Genomic DNA, 20,900 nt, shown 5'->3' with positions numbered 1-20,900 from the left:
ATAGTATACCTATTCATGGGTACACTGGGAAAAGCCATCTACTTTTAGTTTTAATGCCTTCCTTTTGGCCTAATTAGAACAGGATTAGATTTTAATAAATCATAATTTTATGTTTTGGTTGTTTACCTGGAGTGGCATTTATAGAGTGTGGTTCCAGATATTGAATTTGACTTAGTTTCGTTTTAAAAGGGGATAATTTTTTCCTTAAAGTTGTATTTTTAATTATACTGTAGGTAATTTGTAGATACTTTATGTATTTATGTATTTTTTTCCTTCTCACTATCTGCATATTCCAGAGGGGAGACATTCTGACCTTGTCAAAGGCACACGCTTACATTTTATTTTAAAAGAAATCTCAAGTTTTTGAAACTACCTGAAGATATTTTTAAAAACATTAGGTGATAGGGAACTAAAACTAAACAGTAAGTTTTTCTAAATTCATTTGAGCAAAAAGTAGGTGTCTGTACGAATAAGATATTGTGTTTGGTGACATGAGAGATATAAAGATAACAAAAACTTGATACCTCTATTCCTGGGGCTTGTAAGTTGTTAACTGACCCAGATAAATACATAAATAACTATAAATACAGATAAATACATAAATAACTATAATGCAAAGCAGGCAATGCCATAATAAGTATTATGGCATAGGTATCAAAAAAGTATAGTGGGAAATCAGGATAGAGAGAGATTAATTCCTACTGGAAGGCTCTAGGAAGTTTTACAGAGTAGGTAGGATTTGAGTAGAGCTTAATGTATTGCTTTCATTTATTCTAGACTGTCTTCTGAAGATTGATGTTTATTTCCTTGAGCTCTTTAATTTTGTTGCCAATTTGGATAAACATGGCACAAATCCAGCAGGGAGGTCCAGATGAAAAAGAAAAGACTACAGCACTGAAAGGTACATACTTAATTTGCTTTTTCAGGAAATTTTCATTGTGCCTAATGAAGGTTTAGGAATATTTAAGTGATCTCCATTCATTTCAATTCTAAAATAAGTACCTAAACTATTTGCAAGTATTTGTATCCCTCATGGCACCTATCACAGTGTCTGAGACACAGTATGTACTCAGTAAATAAATAATAGAATCGTGTAATTATATAGGTATAAGACTACTTGATGCTCTTCTTATTCAAGGTCATACATTTAATGGTAAAACTATTAATATAAGTCTTTTGAATCAAGTATGGTGCCCTTACCATATTTTTGCTGGTTGGAATATCATACTGGATTAGGATAATGATCTGCCTATTTCTGTATTCTGTCTTTGTGGCATTGGCACTAGGGATATTTTATGAGATGCTGTCCAGATTAACATTTCAGAAGGAATCTCCCTTAGACATTGTTAGGGAATTTTGAGTTCTAGACCTTTTTTAAAAAACGATCTGCTATCTAATTAATTTTACTCCCCAAAGAGGTATCTGTTGTTGAGCTGTAAGGTTTCTTCATTATTATATATTTCAATCTGTTTAGTGACATGCTGAAGATCAGATTATCTAAGTAACCTGTGCAAGATCTCACAGTTATTTTACTTGATAGTGATAACATTTCTTATGGGTTTTCTAAATGTTGAGATGCCAACTGTATTAGTCCGTTTTGTGCTGCTATAACAGAATACCACAGGCTAGGCAATTCATAATGAACAGAAATTTATTGGCTTATAGTTCTGGAGTCGAATATCAAGGTGCTGGCATCTGGAGAGGGCCTTCTTGCTGCATCATCCCATGGTGGAAGACAAGTGACAAAAGGTGTCCAAACTTGCTCTTTTATAATGACAGTAATCCCACTCATGAAGGCAGAGCCCTCATGTCCCAATCAAGTCTTAAAGGTTCCACCTTTCAACACTGTTACAATGGCAACAAAATTTCAATGTCAAACATGCAAACCATTGCACCAGCTATGCCGGGTCATAGGGTTTCCTTTTATTAAATTCAATATAGAGTCTATTTGGTCTTCAGGAGTTCCTAGATATACTTTGTAATAAATACCTCAGCTGAATATGTACCATGTAGTCATGGCTATGGCTACTTCTCTGAATTCCTGACTTCTGTCCTACCTTGTGTTCCAGGCTGGATAATAAAGATGCCTCAAGAATCTCCCCTACTGTCTTTTAATGCTTATGGTGAAAGCCTTAAGTAGATAGGATAAAGCAACTACTTTCTTGTCTCAATTTGTGTCACCTCATTCCTGCTTTTAGATGTAATGATCTATTGAGGGAATGGTATAACTAGCCCTCACCTACAAAAATGGAAAATGAGTAACAGTGTTGCTTTCTTTAGATGTTAATCTGGAACAAGTCTCTTCACAAATTTGAGAGGTGATGATAGCTTGGGTTAGCTTGGTAGCAAGGGGATAATGAAGACGGGACAGATTCTGGATATGTTTTGAAGGAGGAGATGACATATCTGCAGATGTATTGGACATGGAATATTAGAGAAGAAACTGAGATAACTGAAGATTCTTAACAGAAATAGCTTCAAGCATCATTAATTAGATTGAGAAAATATTGGGAAAATCAGGTTGGGTGTGGGGGTGGTGGTGAAAAGCAAGAGTTAGAATTTAGACATATCAGGTTGAGATACCACTTAAACATCTAAATGGAGAAGTTGAGTCTAGAGTTTGGGCTGGGGATAAAATTTTGGGGAATCATTAACATTGAGATAATACTTAAAGTCATGATTCTAATTGAGATCACCTGAGATGTCAGTGAAGCTAGAAAAGAGGAGAGATCTGAAGATTGAGCCCTGGGCACCTAGACTTTTACGGTCAGGAAGATGAGGAGATACCAGCAAAAGAGTCTGAAACAGAATTTCTAGTAAGATAGGCTGAGAATCAGGAGCAAGAGAGAGAGAGATTCTGAACACCAAACATAAAAAAATTAAATAAAAAGGGAGTCATTGATTAAGTCATATGCTAGTGATGGGTCAGATTAGATGAGGACTGAGAATTTACTTTTAGATTTGGCAATGTAGAAGTCATTGGTTACCTTCACAAAGAGCTGTTTCAGTGAATGAAACACTGATTGGAGAACTTGGAATAGAGAATGGGAGGAGAGGCATTGGAGTCAGCATAGATAACCCTATACAAGATTTTACCACATTTGTATGTTGCTGAGAATGATCCAGCACACTCAGAATAATGGATGATTTAGAAGTGAGGACAAGGAATATGTGTGAGAGTTACTTTCCAAATAGATGTGCTGGGGTTTGTGCATCTCAAACCTCATTTGATAATGTAAAAATTTGATCTCCTAAGTTGTAGTTCTAATTTATACCCCTGCTAGCAGTATATAAATTGAGATTGATTTTCTAGATTTTAGAGGTGGAACAGTGGTGTTAAAAGACTATTGATAGGTTCTAGAGATAGAACTATCTGGGATTCAAACTCAGGGTTTTCCTCTTAGCATTGGTGAGTTGCTTAACTTCTCTAAATCTTTTTCTTCATCTGTACACTAGAAATAATAATGTTGAGTAGACATGGGGTTGTAAGGATTAATGAAGGAGTCAAATTGGAAATATTAGAAAATAAAATGGCAAATGCATAGTAAATTATATTTTAGAATAAATAAGCAAATTGAATAAAACTTTATCCCTAAAACAGAGAAGCAGTTTTATTCTTGAGTTTCTTCAACACTGGGCTATGATGCATAAAACAATGAACTGATGATGATTAGTGACTGCCATTCATTAGAGTGTTTTGGGTTTACGTGGCAAGACTGCACACTTGAAGGTGATTTAATTTTTCATGAATAGAAAAGTGCTTCAGATAGAGACATAAATAGTGGAAAATCTCTTAAGATTATATCAGTGGGCAGAAAAATGTCAGATAAAACTCAAGACGAGCAGGGTGAAAGCAGTGCACTCTGGAAGAAAGTAGTTCAAATTAGCTTACTATAATGTGATAATGAAGATGGTGAGGAGGAGGTGGATGATGACTATTATTAAAGGCAGGCATGTTACACATCAGACAATTATGTCATCTTCTTTGGAGATGACAATGAAGATAGCCTGTAAGGAATCTTCCATTTCTTAAAAAGATCACTTTTTCCCTTTGCCTGTTTTATGGGGTTTTTTAGCTTGTCTACTATCTCTTATTGATTTGTTGAACCCATTTTTCCTGGGTTTCTGGAAAGATGTTCTATAGTCATCTTAGGTCATGTGGATTAGTTTTTATTTTCTACCTTCCTACCCCACTACCCACTTTGCCATAATGCCTTTTTAAAAATTCTTCTGGATATTAATGGACATTAATGTTGAATTATTATAATTATTTGTGATAGCCTTGATTATTGTTCAGTGAATACTGTTCTCTGCTTTTGGGAGACGAGTGTATTTCCCAGCTTCATTGATGAGTGCTTAGTGGAAGTAAGGCAAGCAGAGCCTTACACTGTGTTTGTGTGGTCTGGCTTAACTACTGTTGAGCTCCTGCCATTCTCCATTAAAAGAACATACCTGAGGTAGCCACTAGTCAAAAGAGGGTGAGAAACATATTGGAGCCAACCTGAATCTAGTCTGCAGCTGGGATCCTAAAACATGGAATCCAGGCTTTAGGGAATTACATTGAATGATTTTCAAATGTTAAGCCAGCCTTGCACTGCATGGCTCTTTGGACATGGTGTATTTTCCTTATATATTGCTGGATTCTTATTTGTTAGATTTTTGTTGAAGATTTTTGTGTCTATATTTGCAAGATATTTTATAATTTTTTTTTAATAAAATTTGTGTCTGGTTTTGATATCAGGATAATACTGGCTTCCTGAAATGAGTTGGGAAGTCTATCCTGCCGTTTTATTTTTTGGAAGAGTTTATGTAGAAATGATATTTTTTCTTTTTTAACTGTTGGGTCAAATTAATCAATGAAGCCGTCTGGAGCTGGATTTTTTGTGTTTTTTTTTTCTTTCTTTTTTCTATTTGTGGGAAGCTTTGAAGTTTGAATGTGACTATAATCAACCATAAGTTAGGGTATATTTTAACTAAAAGAGTGGAATTGGAATGTTCCTAACACAAAGAAATGTTAAATGCCTAAGGTGATGGATACCCCAGTTATCCTGATTTGATTAATCCATCTTATATGCCTGTATCAAAACATGATATGTACCCTGTAAAGATATACAACTATTATGTACCCATAATAATTAAAAATAAAAAAACTTTTTTAAATAACAGAAATAATTATTTGGTTTCTGATTTTTGTTTTGTTTTGGTTTTTGGTATTCTCTTAAAAGATGTTGGGCTTTGTTCTGGTAGGTATTTATATCTTTTGTTATTGTTTCTTCAAGGAAAAATTTTTTAAACTTTGATATTGTTGCGGCAATGTGTACAGCTAGCGTTACAGCTCATTACAGCTCTTATCCATTTGACCGGGGAAAGAACTGAGAGGCACATGAAGAGTCGGAGAACAGCCTTTATTCTTCTACAGCAGGCTCAGCACACCTAGTGATATAGCTCTCTTTGTGTCTTCTGATGTTCTGCTCCTTTCTTGGCCTTCTGCCCCTGCTTTTATACCCTTGGTAGGGCTCAAGAAGCGTCCAATCAACAATAAGCTTTAACATCCAATCAAAAATAGTGGGATTCAAAAATTACCCAATCAGGATCACACAAGAAGCGTGGCCGGAAATAGGTAGTGGCACGTGGGCCTGGGGGCATTCCGGCACACGGGGGCCCCAGGCGACTCTGTGCCGTGGGGCCAGCCCCAGCAGCATGCCCTTCAACTGGCCACTGGCAGCACTGGCCCTGGGAGATGCGGAGCTACAGGGAGGCGGCAAGTGTCTGTGTCCCAGCGCCAGACATTTTCTGCATCAATATGCCAGTTTTAGAGTAGCCTTTTTACTAGGGCTAATTCAGTCCACTACTAAGGTGGTATTCTTTTGACAACTCTGTCTGATGTCTCATGTATTATAAGGTCTTTCTATTCTGACTGATGGGCATACATATTTGTAGTTCTGTGTGTACTTCAGGAATTGTTCAGCTTGCTGCTTTCCCTGTCCTTGGGTAATTTTTTTCTCCTATGTGCATGGATAAATACTCAAAGACACCCTCTGAAACGGTGCTCAGCAAACTCTCTCTCAACAGTTTCCTCTGCTCCTATTCTCTGCTCCCAAATCTAGCCACCTTGGGTTATTCAAATTCTGATTTCTGTCTTTTCAACTCTGCAGCATCCTCATTGTTTGTTTGAGTTCTCCTTCCTGCTGGACCTTAAACTGATTCTAGGCAGTAAGCTAGGGCAAAGGGTTCATTTTTGTTTCTTTTCTCTTATTGAAGACAGTTCTGGCTGCCTGTTGTCCAACTTCTGAAAACCGTTCTTTCACACATGAATTGTTCTGCTTTCTAGTTGTTTAAGGAGAGTGAGAAGAATTCAGTTCTTGTTATTCTATTTTGGCCGGAAGTAGACTTCCAGTAATGTTTTAAGCACTCATTTAGCTAATAACGTTTTAATAAATAAATATGTCAAATGCTATTTTCTTTTGTGATGAAATAAACATAATATAAAATTTACCATTCTAAGCATTTTTAAATGCACACTTCAGTGTTAAGTACATTCACATTGTTATGCCATTACTACCACCATCCATCTCTAGAACTATTCTCACCTTGTAAAACTGAAACTTTATACCCATTAAATAATAACTCCCCATCCCCTTCTGCCCCTATCCCCTGGCAACCACCATTCTACTTTCTCTCTATATAAATTTGATTATTCTAGCTATATGCAGAATCATACAATAGTTGTCCTTCTGCGACAGAAATTTTGTATAATGTCTTCGAAGTACATCTGTGTTGTGTTGGAATATCCTTCCTTTGTAAGGATGAATAATATTAGTATAGTTCCAGGTCCAAAGACATGAGATGCAGGAGAGCTGATGGTGTAAGTTCTAGTCCAAGGCAGAAGACGACCGATGTCCCAGCTCGAAGATAGGCAGAGAGAGCAAATTCTCATTTACTCAGCTCTTTTGTTCTATTCGGGGCTTTATCTGGTTGGATGAGGCCCACACATATTAGGGAGGGAATTTGCTTTACTCAGTCTACCCATTCAAATATTAGTTTCATCCCCACAGATACATCCAGAATGTTTACCTAAATATATGGTACCCTGTGTCCCCATCAAATTTATGCATAAAATTAACTGTTATGCCATTCATCTATCAATGTTCACTTGAATTGCTTCCTTTTGGCTATTGTGAATAGTGCCACTGTGAGCACTAATATACACGTATCTGTTTGAGTCCCTGTTTTCAGTTCTTTTGCATATGAAATGATATTTTTATACAGTTGTTGCATATGCTTCCTTGAGGTTTAGAATTCTAGTTGCTGAATCACTTTAATCACAAGACCCATGCTTTAGAAAAAATAGTTGTGTCACATCTGATGCATATTTAAGTTATATGGCTTTAAGTGTATTACATTTTATAGGTGATTGAAGGGATTGTTAATGGAAATGTTTTTATTATACTTGATTTTTGCATAATCTACTGCCTTTGGAACCCAATCTCAGAGTAAAATACAACTTTATTGTATTGCTTTTCTTTTACGAAGCAGAAAAATAATTTCTGACGGTTTTTTCTATATATCTTCTCAATGCTAATGAAAATTTTAAAAATCTATATCAAGTTGTCTAGTTGACAGAGGAAAAATTTGAAGAATATCTTTTTTTTATCTTTCTTGGGAACATTTTGAACATTTTTTTGTTCATAACTATTTATAATTTATAAAAGGAATAAAAGAGGGAAAGAATATTAGAGTTGATATGGCATATAAAATGAATATGGTGATTTTGAAAGCACACTGAGTTCAGTTTTGAGAGATATGTTAATTTTGTTAATCCCACTTACTATTAAGCCATAATTTTGGACAAGGTATTTTAACTCTCTGAGCTCATTTCCTTGTCTGAAAGACAGTCAAGATGAAAACGTGTTGCAGTTTCCTAGGATTTTCTAGGATATGATGATCAAATGAGGTAATGTATATGAAAGTGATGTATAGATTTAAGGCTACATTTTATGGTCTAGGTAGAAACAAAATGGCTACTGGACACAACGCATCTGCTTATGTATTAGATGGTTTCTGTGTGTCTGCTTAAAAGGGTTGTAAGTTTTGAATTGTAGAAGATGACTGTGAAGTGAAGAAATCTAATTTTGTCTCTGAACCTCAATTCATTGGAAGGAAAAGTAATAATCTTACAGCTACTGCAAGCCAATTTTTGATACTAAAAAACTTGTCTTTACTCTATTTGGGGAAGATTTACAACGTGGTCAGAACTTTACTAATGAATGAGGAATTGTCAGCATATGTCCCTTTGTAAGCCCAATATGTATATTATGTGAAATTTCTGTTTCACTAGAGTTTGTAAACATTTTTTATGTTGAAAATGGTGTATTTTTGTATGAGTTGAGTTTGATATAAGAGTTTAAAGACAACTACTAAACAATGATTTTTTAATTATGTTTTTCAATGGCTTGTCTTTGTACCCTACAGAGAGAGGTGAGACTGGGGGCAGACAAAATACTTTTCTCTCCAGCAATTTTGATGATGTTCTGTACAAAGGATTTGTTATGTCTCTGTGAGAAACAGGAATAAAGTGTTATTTCTGAGATACTTCTTTTGTAGGAAAGGGACTGCTTTGCCTTACAACTTATTCTTGGAGCTTTTGTCTTCAGGAACTTGAGTTAGAATGAAGAAACTCAAAACCTATTCTTTCTTTTTTCTTGATTTGACAAAGATGATTTCATATCTTTTTGAAATTATGTAAATTTGAAGTTTATCTTTTTATTCTCATTTTAGAAATGACACTATGATGACATATAGTAAGAACTTTAGCCTTATCCTATAATATGAGCCTAAAAGATATCATTAAATACTTCTGATAGACTGATTCTAGTGTTGTGGCTGGAAAGATATATGATAAACCTGGAACATCTTGTAGGAATAGAAAGTAAGGAAATGATCAGAAAGCAAAAAGATAAGAGCATGTTAAAGGGATATATACAGTAGTCAACTGAAAGAGCTTACAGTTTCCATCGCTGGAACAATTTGAAAAAAAAAATGATGTAGTATTGGATTGTAACTCAAAGTATACAGTAAATATCCATGGGTCCATACTGATGTAAAAAAGTGATTGAATAATTGTGTAAATTGAGGAAGAGATTTAAATCTTCCACACAGAAGTATTACAAATAATATTAATATTTGTAGATGTTCTTTACTTCAGCATAATTCCTCCCCTTTCTCCTTGAGAGTGGGCCAGACATAGTCATTTCCAAAGAACAGATTATGGAATGGGAAAAATAGTAACTTTATAGTGGAGAAGGCTGGCAAATGCTACCTTAACCAAGTGATGAAGGTTAACATCATCAGTGATGTCTTGTTGATGTCATGTTCCCTTTGACATTATGTGTTGAGAACAGCAGTTCACCTGTGTCATATTCTTTCCAAAAACCCATAACCGGTTCTAATCACGAGAAGAAATATCACACAAACCCAAATCAGGGGTCATTCTATAAAATACCTGACTAGTATTCCTCAAAACTGTCAAGATCATGGGAAAGAAGGAAACACTGAGAACTGTCACAGACCAGGGGAGACTGGAGAGAAATGATAACTACATGCACTGTAGTATCCTGGATGGAATCCTGGAACAGAAAATAAATATTGATGGAAAAACTGGTGAAATGTGAATAATGTCTGGGCTTTGGTTAGTAGCAACATACCAACGTTGGCTTCTTCATTTTGACAAATGTACCATGGTGATATAAACTGTTTTCAATAGGGAAAATGAATGAGGATTATAACATACTCTGTACTATCTTTCAACTTTTCCAGAAATCTAAAATTATTCTAAAATAAAATGGTTATTATAGAAAAACAGGTTGACAGAATTTTTTAATTGTGTGGAATCAAATGATGTGAAGAATAGAAACTGCTTTGTATCAACCAATTTTCACTAGTTAACATGTTTTATTTATTTTTTAATGATATGTCAAACTTTTATTAAAACAATTTAAAATACAACTTGCTAATATGTAGAAATCTAAAACACTATCCCTTTTCAACTCTTCCCTGTGGTATCTTTTAACATATTTCTCCCTAAAAATGGAATAATATGTTATGTTAACATTGTTTAGATATATAATAAGTTCTCTTATTCATAAATAAGTTTCATTTATATGTAAGATTTAATGACTTTTTAAAAGTCATGTTAATATCTGAAATTTTTAAACTAAAAAATAAGATTAATAAGGTATAAATTAATAGCTGTCTATTTTGAAGGGAGGAAGTTAAAGAGTGGCTAATAGAATCTGAGTTGTGATTGTTTTGAGAATTATGATTTTGAAAGTGCTTATGTTGATATTGTACTGGATCATAATATAGCATTTTGAGAACTTAAAAATTTAATAATATATTATCAGTTAAAACAACACATAAAAATTAGTCTAAGACAAGAATATTAAAAATAATTTAAAATATAATTTTTATTAACTATGAAAATGAATATAAGTAATTTTTATTTCATTCTTTTCTAGATTTATTATCTAGGATAGATTTGGATGAACTAATGAAAAAAGATGAACCACCTCTTGATTTTCCTGATACCCTGGAAGGATTTGAATATGCTTTTAATGAAAGTAAGTGGTGTATGCCATATGCAAAATTTATTTAATAATGGTAATTATAAGACTGATATTATTTGCTACTTTTCAAGGCCAGATAGAATGTTTTATGTATTTCTTTTGAGAAATAAATGACTTAGCCTTGCATGGTGAAGTCCTTCACTTGAGTGAAGTGTCACCAAGTAACAATTTCCCATAGTTGTCAAGTCAGGCAAACTAATGGACAGGAATTTGATTCAGCATATGCATTTCAACCTTGAGCATTCAACTCCCTGGTATCCAATTGGAACTCCTAATTAAATTATATAGAAAGATGCTAGTGTTTCACATGTTATTTAAAATGAAGTGACTGACAATAATTATCTGTGACAATATTTTAAAGCATTTTTCCATGATTTTTCAGGTAAAATCCTTATTTTAAAATTTATTAATTAGATTTTGAATAAAATAATCTTTATACTTGGGATGTAGAGGAACATACCTAGATTGCAAGGATGTTTCTGGAATGAAGAGTCAGGATTCATTGAATTATTAACACACTGTTAAACTTGAAGGGTAGTTGTATTACAGGATAGGTAGCATTTGTTGAAGTTTTCTGTGTGTTGCTGCATCAACTGAATTGGTTCTGTATCATCATTGTATTAGTGGATATCCATTTACAACATCAGTTACAGGTATTAGAAATTATACAGTATTCCTAATACAGGTATTAGTCTGTGTACTAGGATTTTAGGTGAGTTTAAACAGAAGATCCTAGAAACTTGGGTCTTTTACATTAATTTTTCCCTTTTATTTTTGCTCAAGAAACTGAAATCTATGTCATTTTTTAAATAAAGGATATTTAATGCCAGTGTGTGTTCAAGTAGTAATATTTTTTGCCTGGAGGAGAAGAGGGGTTAAAAGAATAGGTCTGTGCTCTATTTCTCTCCAATACCCCTGGAGAAGGAGTCCTGTCTTGAGGACAGGTGGCTTGGTCTTTTCTCCTTGTAAATATGGTGATAATTAACTGATTTAGTAAATAAGGAATAATATTTGCTATGAGGAAAGGTCCTTATCTATGGAATACTTTGAGCAGGATAACTTGTTTAGCATTGCTCATGGTAAAAAAACGTACAGTCCTTTGGATATATGAGAAATATTTCTCTAAAGAATATCACATGTGCAATACAACTCTTTCGCACATGAAATGGAAATATTTTTGACCCAAATGGTCACCAGTGCGTGGGGCATCTGTATGCCTCCTTGAGAGACCTCACCTACTCTGAGCCAGAAAGAGCTGTTCAGTGAGAGGAAAGGACCTGGAGGAAATGCCAGGATGTTCCAGACCTCTCCCTGCTTTGCCTATGCTGCTTAATTGCCTGTATCCTTGGAATTATTAGTAAAACTTACTCAGTATCAGTGAGGATCTCTGATTTTATGAGTCTGATTTAACAGTCCAAACCTTTGTTAGCTTACTGCCTTTCTCCAGTTGCTATATATCCTACCCATATTTCAAGACCTACCTTGAGAAATCTCACTGTAACCTTCTGAACTTATTCTAGCCATTAGGGATTTTTCATTTTTTTAAAATCATTCTAGACTTTATTGTCTACGTGGATGGACTGTGACAGCTTTTAGATTGTTAACCTACATCAGTCTTGTTTTTGTTAACTTCCTGAAATTGCTTAACTTCTTAATATTTATACTTTTTTTTACCTCAGCTAGCCCCTCAGCTTCTTGAATACTATGACCATGTTCGTGAAAATAGCTAGTAGAGATCTTTATACATAGTAGGCCTTAAAATATTGTTAGTTTGCTTTAGAGAGATGAAGATCAAGAAGAATAGCCGTTGAGTACTTAGGGATCATTCTTTTATAATATTTGTATGTTTGCATCATACCGGCATTTGAAGGGAAAAAAATCTAAACAAATAAACTGTTCTGAGAAAGTTATTTTAAATTCTTATCAGACACCATTGGTTGTACTGTTTATATTATTGTAAATGTACTCTGAATTACAGCAATACTGTTTGTTTATCTTCTTAGAGGGGCAGTTAAGACACATAAAAACTGGGGAACCATTTGTTTTTAACTACCGGGAAGACTTGCACAGATGGAACCAGAAAAGATACGAGGCTCTAGGAGAGGTATGTCACGTATACTTCTTTAACTTTGTTTTTCCCAATTTTAAATACTCGGAATAAAGGTTTTGAAGATGCAGTGGTTCATGCACTCTTTCTACAAAAAAAGAGTTAAAAAAGGTTTTTGCTTTTTGTTTTGTTTGATTATTTTTAGTGGTTATGTTAGAAACATATTCTCGGTTTAAAAGTTTCTGTTTTTACAGAGGTGAGGTGGTCTTTGAGACAATAGTCTGCCATCTCCTCAGGCAGCAAGCACCTTTCCTTCACCACCAGCAAAACAAAACAAAAAGTTTCTGTTTGGGGACAAATATATCCTTCCCATGACCTTAATATTTTGTATTGAGTCATTCCATAGGGATATAAATTCATGCCAAATTTTAATTAAAGTTTTAAAAATGTTTTTAAGAGGTTGAATCCCCCACTGTGCCAGGAGGAATAAGGGTTCTTTTAAGTGTATATTTACATGAAAAAGATTGATATTTAGCTAATAAGTTGAAACTAACCTACTTACCTTTGACTTGATAAAGGATTAGGCCTTGCAAACATTAGATACTTTCACATGGTACCACTTACAGGAACCTTTGAAAATGTCATTTGTCATCTAGGTGAATGTTTTGATAAAGCCAAAAGTTTTACTCATTCTGTGTTATATTAAGTCTTTATTTTTAATAAAATACATATGGACACATTTGCTTAGTGTGATAACTAGACAGGTACTTTACTTTTCCAAGAATAAGTTGAAATTTCTATATTCCTTTTTGAATTTTTATTAAAGTAGTAAAAATGAACTACTTAGTTAGATACTTGCATAAAGAATATATGCTAACATAAATAATAGCATAAACAATATATAATTTGCTGGAAGACAGTTCTTGGATCTCTTGCATTTCTGTGTGTTTCTGAGCAAAGGCTTTGACAGCTTGTGTTCTGGACTATTTCTTCAAGGAAATTTGTATAGGAAACAGGCTTCTAAGACAGAGATTATGTCTCCCTCCAACAGATTTACTTGCTGTCCAACATAATAAAGATAATAGTCCTCGCTTCCCCACTGATGGCAAAGGAAAGCAGGTTTTCTAGCAGTCCCCTTATAAGATTGGATTTCCTAATTTGAGGTTCCTCAATTGTGATACAATCCTACTGCATGCTCAACATCTACCTGGGCCCATCTTTACTGCCTCTTTGGGATTTGAGGGTCAGGAGGAACAGATGAAAACATGAAGCTCATGATGCCTGCTGTACCCTGGTTAGGATAAAGTCATTTGTTTCTGACCAAGAATCTAGTGTCTCCTGGAAGCATACATGAAACTGTGCGGGCTAACTTGTTAGCTTGCAAGCAGTGCACAATCTGACTGTTAAAAACCCTTCTCATTTCTTGATACTGCTCTCCAGTATTGATAACTTAAATATATTTAATGCCCTTAATAATTTGTTGCACGTTAAAAAAACAAACAAAAAAACTTTCCTATCTCCGCTTGAATTATATTCTGCAAACTGGTAATATTCTAATTATAGAATGACTATATCATAATGGCCTTAGAGAGGAGTTAGTATCTTTTCTTTGTTTTTAAGTGCGGCTCACGTTTTACTCTTTTCCATAAGCCATGTACACCAGCTTACACGGACAGGTTGCTATTCTCCAAACTTAATTTTGTCCTTTTTGGCATCTGCATCTTTTATACTATCAACTTGTATCCTCCAGCATCACCTATATCCAGCTAGTATGTCTTAGGAGATCATTCCATGTGAAAATGATTTATTTCTTGTAGGATCTTATACCTAATTCTTTGGATATATGGAGGGTCACAGATTTATTCTTACTGGACCTCAGTCCACAAGAATCAAAATGTTTTCAATTTTTACTTTGTTGATTATTTATATGGAGAGAGCGTATTATTTAGTATTATCTATATTACTAACACCTGTGCTTGCATTCACATTTGTGTTTATGATCAAGTTAAACCTAAGTGATCATCCAAAATCATAGCATTTAACTTTTAATGCAATGTTTCTTAAATTTAGATCAGTGAAGCCCTCAGCTTTCACTACCATTCCCTTTTCTTCCCTAATACATCCATCAAAAATAAACTAACTTTCCTAATATAAAACTCAGCACAACAAAAGACCCAGGGGTTGGAGAGGGAAAATCTGGTTGTTGCAGTATTTGTTTCATACCATCTTGTTTCTCATATCATGTTTAGAATACTTGTTTTAATTGTTAATTTCACTGTTGAGGATTATTAATTAATTTCCATTTCCTACATCATTAAAAATGAGTTGTACAAGTTCTAGTGATATGTCAATAATGACATAGTTTTCATTATAATGAATTAGTTTATTTGGAGTTTATGATAGTAGGATAATGCATCTATGGGCCTTTTTATTAATATTCCTTAATTTCTATTTCTGAGCCATGCCTTCAAGTTAAATTTAACCAATTTACTATTCTTTATTTACACCTTCTACTTTTACACTGTTTCCTCCCTTTGATATGCACTTCCTCTCTTGTCACAATAACCCATCTCTACCTGCCTTCTGGCTTTAACTCAGATGTCTCCTCCTTTTGGAATAATTCCCTCATTTCCTCTGCTACAATCTTTTTCTTCTCATTTCCCTTCTTCCCTTTCCATATTTCTTTCTATCTTGTCTAATACAAAAAATGATTTAAGATGACATTAAACATGAATGCCATTTAGCAAGACTTAAAAGTAAATAAGAAATTAGAGTAAAAAAAAGAAAATGTTAATAAACTAAAGGCATGAGTTTACTGTATTTCTCTTATGCTACTTACCACCTGGCATTACATTATTTTTAATGCATGTTTTTTAAGCAATTTGGGGGAGACTGAGTTTTCACTATATTTGTTGAACAATAAATGTGATACAAATATATAAACTGTTTAGTATAAACTTTGGATCTATGCATTTTAGAGAATTTCTTAATGTTAGGAATTTAAACATAAAGGTGTATATTTTCTTATTGGAAGAAAGGAAAATTATAATAATTGTCCTGTTTGTAAAGCTAAATAATTTTTAATGATTTCAATTTCTATTTGAGATCTAGTTCACAATATTTGATAAAAATAGACTATATGTATATATGGCATAATATATAAATAAATAAATTTTAATCTTCATAGTCAAACTTCAGACTTTTATCATTATAATTCAGAAAAACATAAGTTCTTGTATAACTGTCCACAGTTCCTCAAAAACAAATAACCCTTTGTACTGGAGATAAGTTAGTGCTTTATGTTACCAATAAGGTCTCTCGTTCCATTAAGCAAGAACCTGTGGAAAGAACCTTACCAAGTCCTGAACATAGAAGCACTGTGAAACTCTGTTCTCTTCTCATTGGTGGTCATAGGGGAGGATTCAGAAGATGGTGGAAATCTGTGTTTACTGCCTGAGAGCCTACCCTAATAAACAGCTCTTGATATGCTTAAGATTGAAGGTTTAAGGAAACACATTTTGACTTCAGCCAGCAATCTAAATGAAAATCCCTTCTGTTTTTTTTTAGCATTTTCCTACTGAATATCGAGTTTTGTCTTTAGCTGAGAGCTACTATATATGTTTCACAACTGTTGTTTTAGTTTATGTTTATTTCTTTCTTAAGGAGATTATTATAGCAGTCATTCAGCAGAAATTGTTTTTAAGACTTGCTCCTGAAATGCTCTATCATTTCTATGTAAATTAAACTTATTGTGTAAGTAAAATAAACTGAGATGTCAGTTTGTTTTTAGAATGCAGTGCCATAATACACAAAAGAATATTCTTTACGTTCACACAGTTACATTTTTATAGTCAAACAGATGCTTTTGCTAATATGTATATATTTTTATACTATCCATATATAGCTTGAAAAAAAACATAGACCTTAATAAGTTTGGATGATTTCTCTAAATTTAGAAAGATACTGTTGGCTTAAGGAGGTGGGAAACTTAGAGAAAAACTAGAAAGGCTATCATGTTAGGTAGAAACAGCACATGACTTGTGAAATTTTCTCAACTATTTCTTTCATGTCAGTACTGAAATATGATTAAATGGAGAGTTTATAATCCAGAAGCAATTACAATGGAAAGTTTTATTTTCTTCCCTAATTTTGGTTTCTGCATTTTCTTTGATATATGTCTTAATTACCAATGTGCATAGGAAAAGACTAGCAGCAATTAGTAGTCTTAGGAACTTGGCTTTTTATTAACGGATAGGATCACACTTACAAAAACAACTAAGGGTATAATTTTCTTCTCTGGTCTTAAATTAGTAATATATGTCTTCCAAAATAGTAAAAAAATTGCTGAAATATATTATACATTTTTTATAAAATGAGATTTATTAAAAAATGTAGGCCAGTAATGTCTTATAGGATTTCTTCAATGGCAAGTTTCAGGTATTTGAAATTAGGAACAACTTAAATTAAGGAAGAATGATATAAGTTATCATTATTTTAATACTCAAATATTTAAGTATACTGTGATTATCTATGTATAATACCTCCATATAAGGTGAAATTCATGCATTTTATATTGGCCTTCAGGAGATCTGAATCCTAGTTCTAGCTCAGTCATATCTGTGTGACTTTAGAAAAATAATATTTGCAAGTCTCTACTGTAAAATGAAAATAAAATTATTTGTACTGTTGTGAAGAATAAGAAAGATAGGTATGTATGATATCATTATATGATCTTTAATGTTTCATATAAACATTAGGAGTGTGGAAAGAAAATAGAACTCTATTGTTTAAGAAGATTTCAAATTTATCATTATTGATATTATAAAGATTTAATTCTCTGTTTCTCTCTCCCTTCTCTGTCTACTTATTATTACTTACATCATGCTTATCTTTCTATAGTAGAGATGAAGAAATGACCATTGGCCCCTAGTTGGTTAGCAGCTTCCATTGCCTTCCATCTCTCTCTAGTATCCATTCCTACAAATGGAATACTAAATCTAGGATGGTATTAGTAGTTAGACATCTTGGAATTTAAAAATTAGTCACTGAAAAAAATTGTAAATAAAAGGGATTAAGGGAATAGGTTCATTCCCAGTTTGCTCATCTGTCTTCTGCCAAGTAAGGACACAGTAAGAGGACCCTCATCACATACTAAATACTGGCACTTTGATCTTGGACTTCTCTACCTACAGAACTATGAAAAATGAATTTCTATTATTTATTGTTTTTAAATAATAATAAATGTTCACAATCCTTAAAAAAATAAAAGTTAGTCACTGAAATAATTTTCTGTGTTCTGTGGTTCCAAAAACTGTAAGCCACTTTAAAAAATGGGGCATTGATGTATGAACAGACACACGGACCAATTGAATAGAATACAAATTCCTGAGATACACAGAAAACCCAAATACACATGGAGCTATAAGTTCACCTTCACAGAAAGGTGAAATCAAATCAATGGGGAAAAAGGGACTTTTAGTAATTGATAGATAATTATCCGTAAGAATATAAAATTTGACTCTGCATCAACGTGTACACCAGAATGAACTCCAAATGAATAAGAGATCTAAATGCAAAAAATGAAATAAAACCTATCAACCTCATAGCAATGATTATGGTCTTGAAAAACCAACCTAGTAGCAATGATTGCAGTTTTTAACTTCTGTTTCCCGTCAAAACAAATTGAATTCTTTGAGGAAATTTCTGATTCCTCTGGGGCAAGAAGTGAATGTTTTGAACCTGGAATATCTTGTTTAATGAGATAGCAAGGAAGTATCCAAAGACCTAAAAACTGAGATGAAAAAGACCAACCCCCCCAAAAAAAACCCTAAACTTAAAACAACTCAACAATGAGTAAAAGGCATGAATAAGCAATTCACAGTGAAAGAAATGCAAATATCTGTTACACATATGAAATTATGTTTAACTTCACTGATAATGTTTAACTTCATTTGTTGGACCTCTCATATGTTGCTGGTGGGAGTGTAAAATAAATTCCTTTAGAGGAGAAATTACCAGTATCTTATGAAATTACATGTGCATTTGCCCTTTTGTAAGAGAAAAGAGGGGAAAGAAATACACATATTTGTTGTTGGTTTATTTTTTTGGAAAAAGCCAGAAGGAATAACTCAAAATTAATAATAACATATATCTAAGGAGAATGTGGAGGAGCAGGATGAAGGAATGGCATTATGAATTCTCTAGTATTATACTTTTTCATATAGTTTCAATTTTTGAACTATTATGCATTTTGGTATTTTATTTTTTTTGTTGTTTTTTTTTTTGTTTTGTTTTTGTTTTTGAGACAGGGTCTCGCTTGTTGCCCAGGCTAGAGTGAGTGCCGTGGCGTCAGAGCTCACAGCAACCTCAAACTCCTGGGCTCAAGCAATCCTTCTGCCTCAGCCTCCCGAGTAGCTGGGACTACAGGCATGTGCCACCATGCCTGGCTAATTATATATATATATATTAGTTGGCCAATTAATTTCTTTCTATTTATCGTAGAGATGGGGTCTCGCTCTTGCTCAGGCTGGTTTCGAACTCCTGACCTCGAGTAATCCGCCCGCCTCGGCCTCCCAGAGTGCTAGGATTACAGGCGTGAGCCACCGCGCCCGGCCCCATGCATTTTGGTATTTAAAAAAAAAAAAAAAACAACCATAAAATTGAAAAGAAAACAAATGAGTCTAATTGTATATCCAGTTGGAAATATAACCAAGCAGAGAAAAAACTATTTCAAATGTTTTGGATACAGTACTGTGTACTTCCTTTGTTGGATATGTCCCAAGGATAAAAAGAATGGCTAGTGGAATGTAACGTTAAAATTAACTTAGTGGTTTTACTCTTATAGTGATATTGGTATAATAATTTTGAAATAATTTTATGAATATGGGATATTAAAGCAAATAAATATGTAAATGTAATTATAAACCAAGATTTTTAGGATTCAAGATGTATGGACATAAAATCAAAGAAAACTCCTTAAAAATTAAATTTGGGAATATCATTATTAACTCATCATATTTTAAAAATATATTTCTTAGTTCTACTCACTGAAAGATCCTGGAAGTACTGTCTCCCTAGTAGCAATGAGTCCACCTGGTGATAAGATTTTGTTTTCTAAATGCATTGCTTAGTAAAAAGGGCTAGAGCTCTTTGGAGAAAAGGCTGTCTACAGATTTGGAAATGGAACAATATAAGATGAGCTTGGGACATGATGTTTTGCCAGAAAGCAATGCACTCAGTCTAATGAAAGCATGTGAAAGGGATAGAGGAACTAATCTGGAAGGAGTTCTTTTGGCCCAAATTGGAACAATTTGAGGATCAAACCGAATGAGGGTTCTAATTAATTATAAAACATTTAATAAAGTCGTGATTTCTAATCTTTTAAAATACAACCTGTTTGCCATTTTCAGATGAAATTTATCTAAAAATTGGTAATCAATGAGAAAGAATTGAGCAGCTGGCTCAGTTTTAACGAGTTACTGTAGTTCATTTGCAGGTGAAGAATAAATGTTCTTTATCAAAGAATACAGGCTGATGAAAGCAAAAAATTTGATAGAATTAGAAAAATCAACATTTCGCTTCATGTGGTAGGCGTACTTCTAAATATGCCTCAAAATTTCAAATTCCTGCTTATTTCTTTAAACACGAACCTAGGTACTACGATGAAGGGACTTTACACATATAATTAAGGTTAACAGTCAGTTTACCCGAACATGAGGAGATTATCCCATGTCTTAGTCCATTTTGTGTTGCTCTAACAGAATACCTGAGACTGGATAATTTGTAGAGAATAGAGGTTTACTTGGCTCACGGTTCTGGAGGCTATAAAGTCTGAGAAGCATGATGGTGGCATCTGCTTGGCTCCGGGTGAGAGCCTCATGCTGTGTCATAACATAGCAGAGAACTGGAAGGGGAAACGGGTGTGCCAGGGGGGCAAACCACGAGGGCAAACTCTCTTTATAACAACCTCTGCTCTCTTCAGAACCAATCCATTCCTACAAGAACTAATCCATGCCTGAGAGAACTAAGTCTCAAGAGAAAGATATTAGTCTATCTTAACAACCTAATTAAGAACCTCTTAACAACCTCTTAAAGGTACCACTTCCCAATACCTTTACATTGGCAATTAAACTTAAATGTCAGTTTTGGTGGGACAAATTACATCCACACCTTAGGGTTCCAGCCCCGTTTTCTCAAAACTCCTATCCTTCTCACATGCAGAATATAAT

General features: G+C 33.8%; 1 protein-coding gene across 4 annotated transcripts in view; it reads left to right on the top strand.

Moving 5' to 3' along the window:
• Positions 1 to 20,900, top strand: part of ARB2A (ARB2 cotranscriptional regulator A) — a 425,319-nt gene that overhangs the window by 33,550 nt on the left and 370,869 nt on the right. For 3 of the 4 annotated variants that reach the window (XM_076008185.1, XM_012751806.2, XM_076008183.1), the window contains exons 2-4: positions 778 to 901; positions 10,518 to 10,619; positions 12,629 to 12,729. In XM_076008185.1, coding sequence (XP_075864300.1) covers positions 796 to 901; positions 10,518 to 10,619; positions 12,629 to 12,729 — 309 coding nt within the window. In that variant the 5' untranslated portion in view covers positions 778 to 795. The remainder of the gene's footprint in view (positions 1 to 777; positions 902 to 10,517; positions 10,620 to 12,628; positions 12,730 to 20,900) is intronic. The other variant, XM_076008184.1, reaches the window with a different exon arrangement.

Source organism: Microcebus murinus, chromosome 11 (assembly GCF_040939455.1).
Source record: "Microcebus murinus isolate Inina chromosome 11, M.murinus_Inina_mat1.0, whole genome shotgun sequence".
In the NCBI taxonomy this organism is placed as follows: domain Eukaryota; kingdom Metazoa; phylum Chordata; class Mammalia; order Primates; family Cheirogaleidae; genus Microcebus; species Microcebus murinus.
The sequence above is the reverse complement of the archived record's forward strand: the minus strand, read 5'-3'. Positions and strand labels throughout refer to the sequence as shown.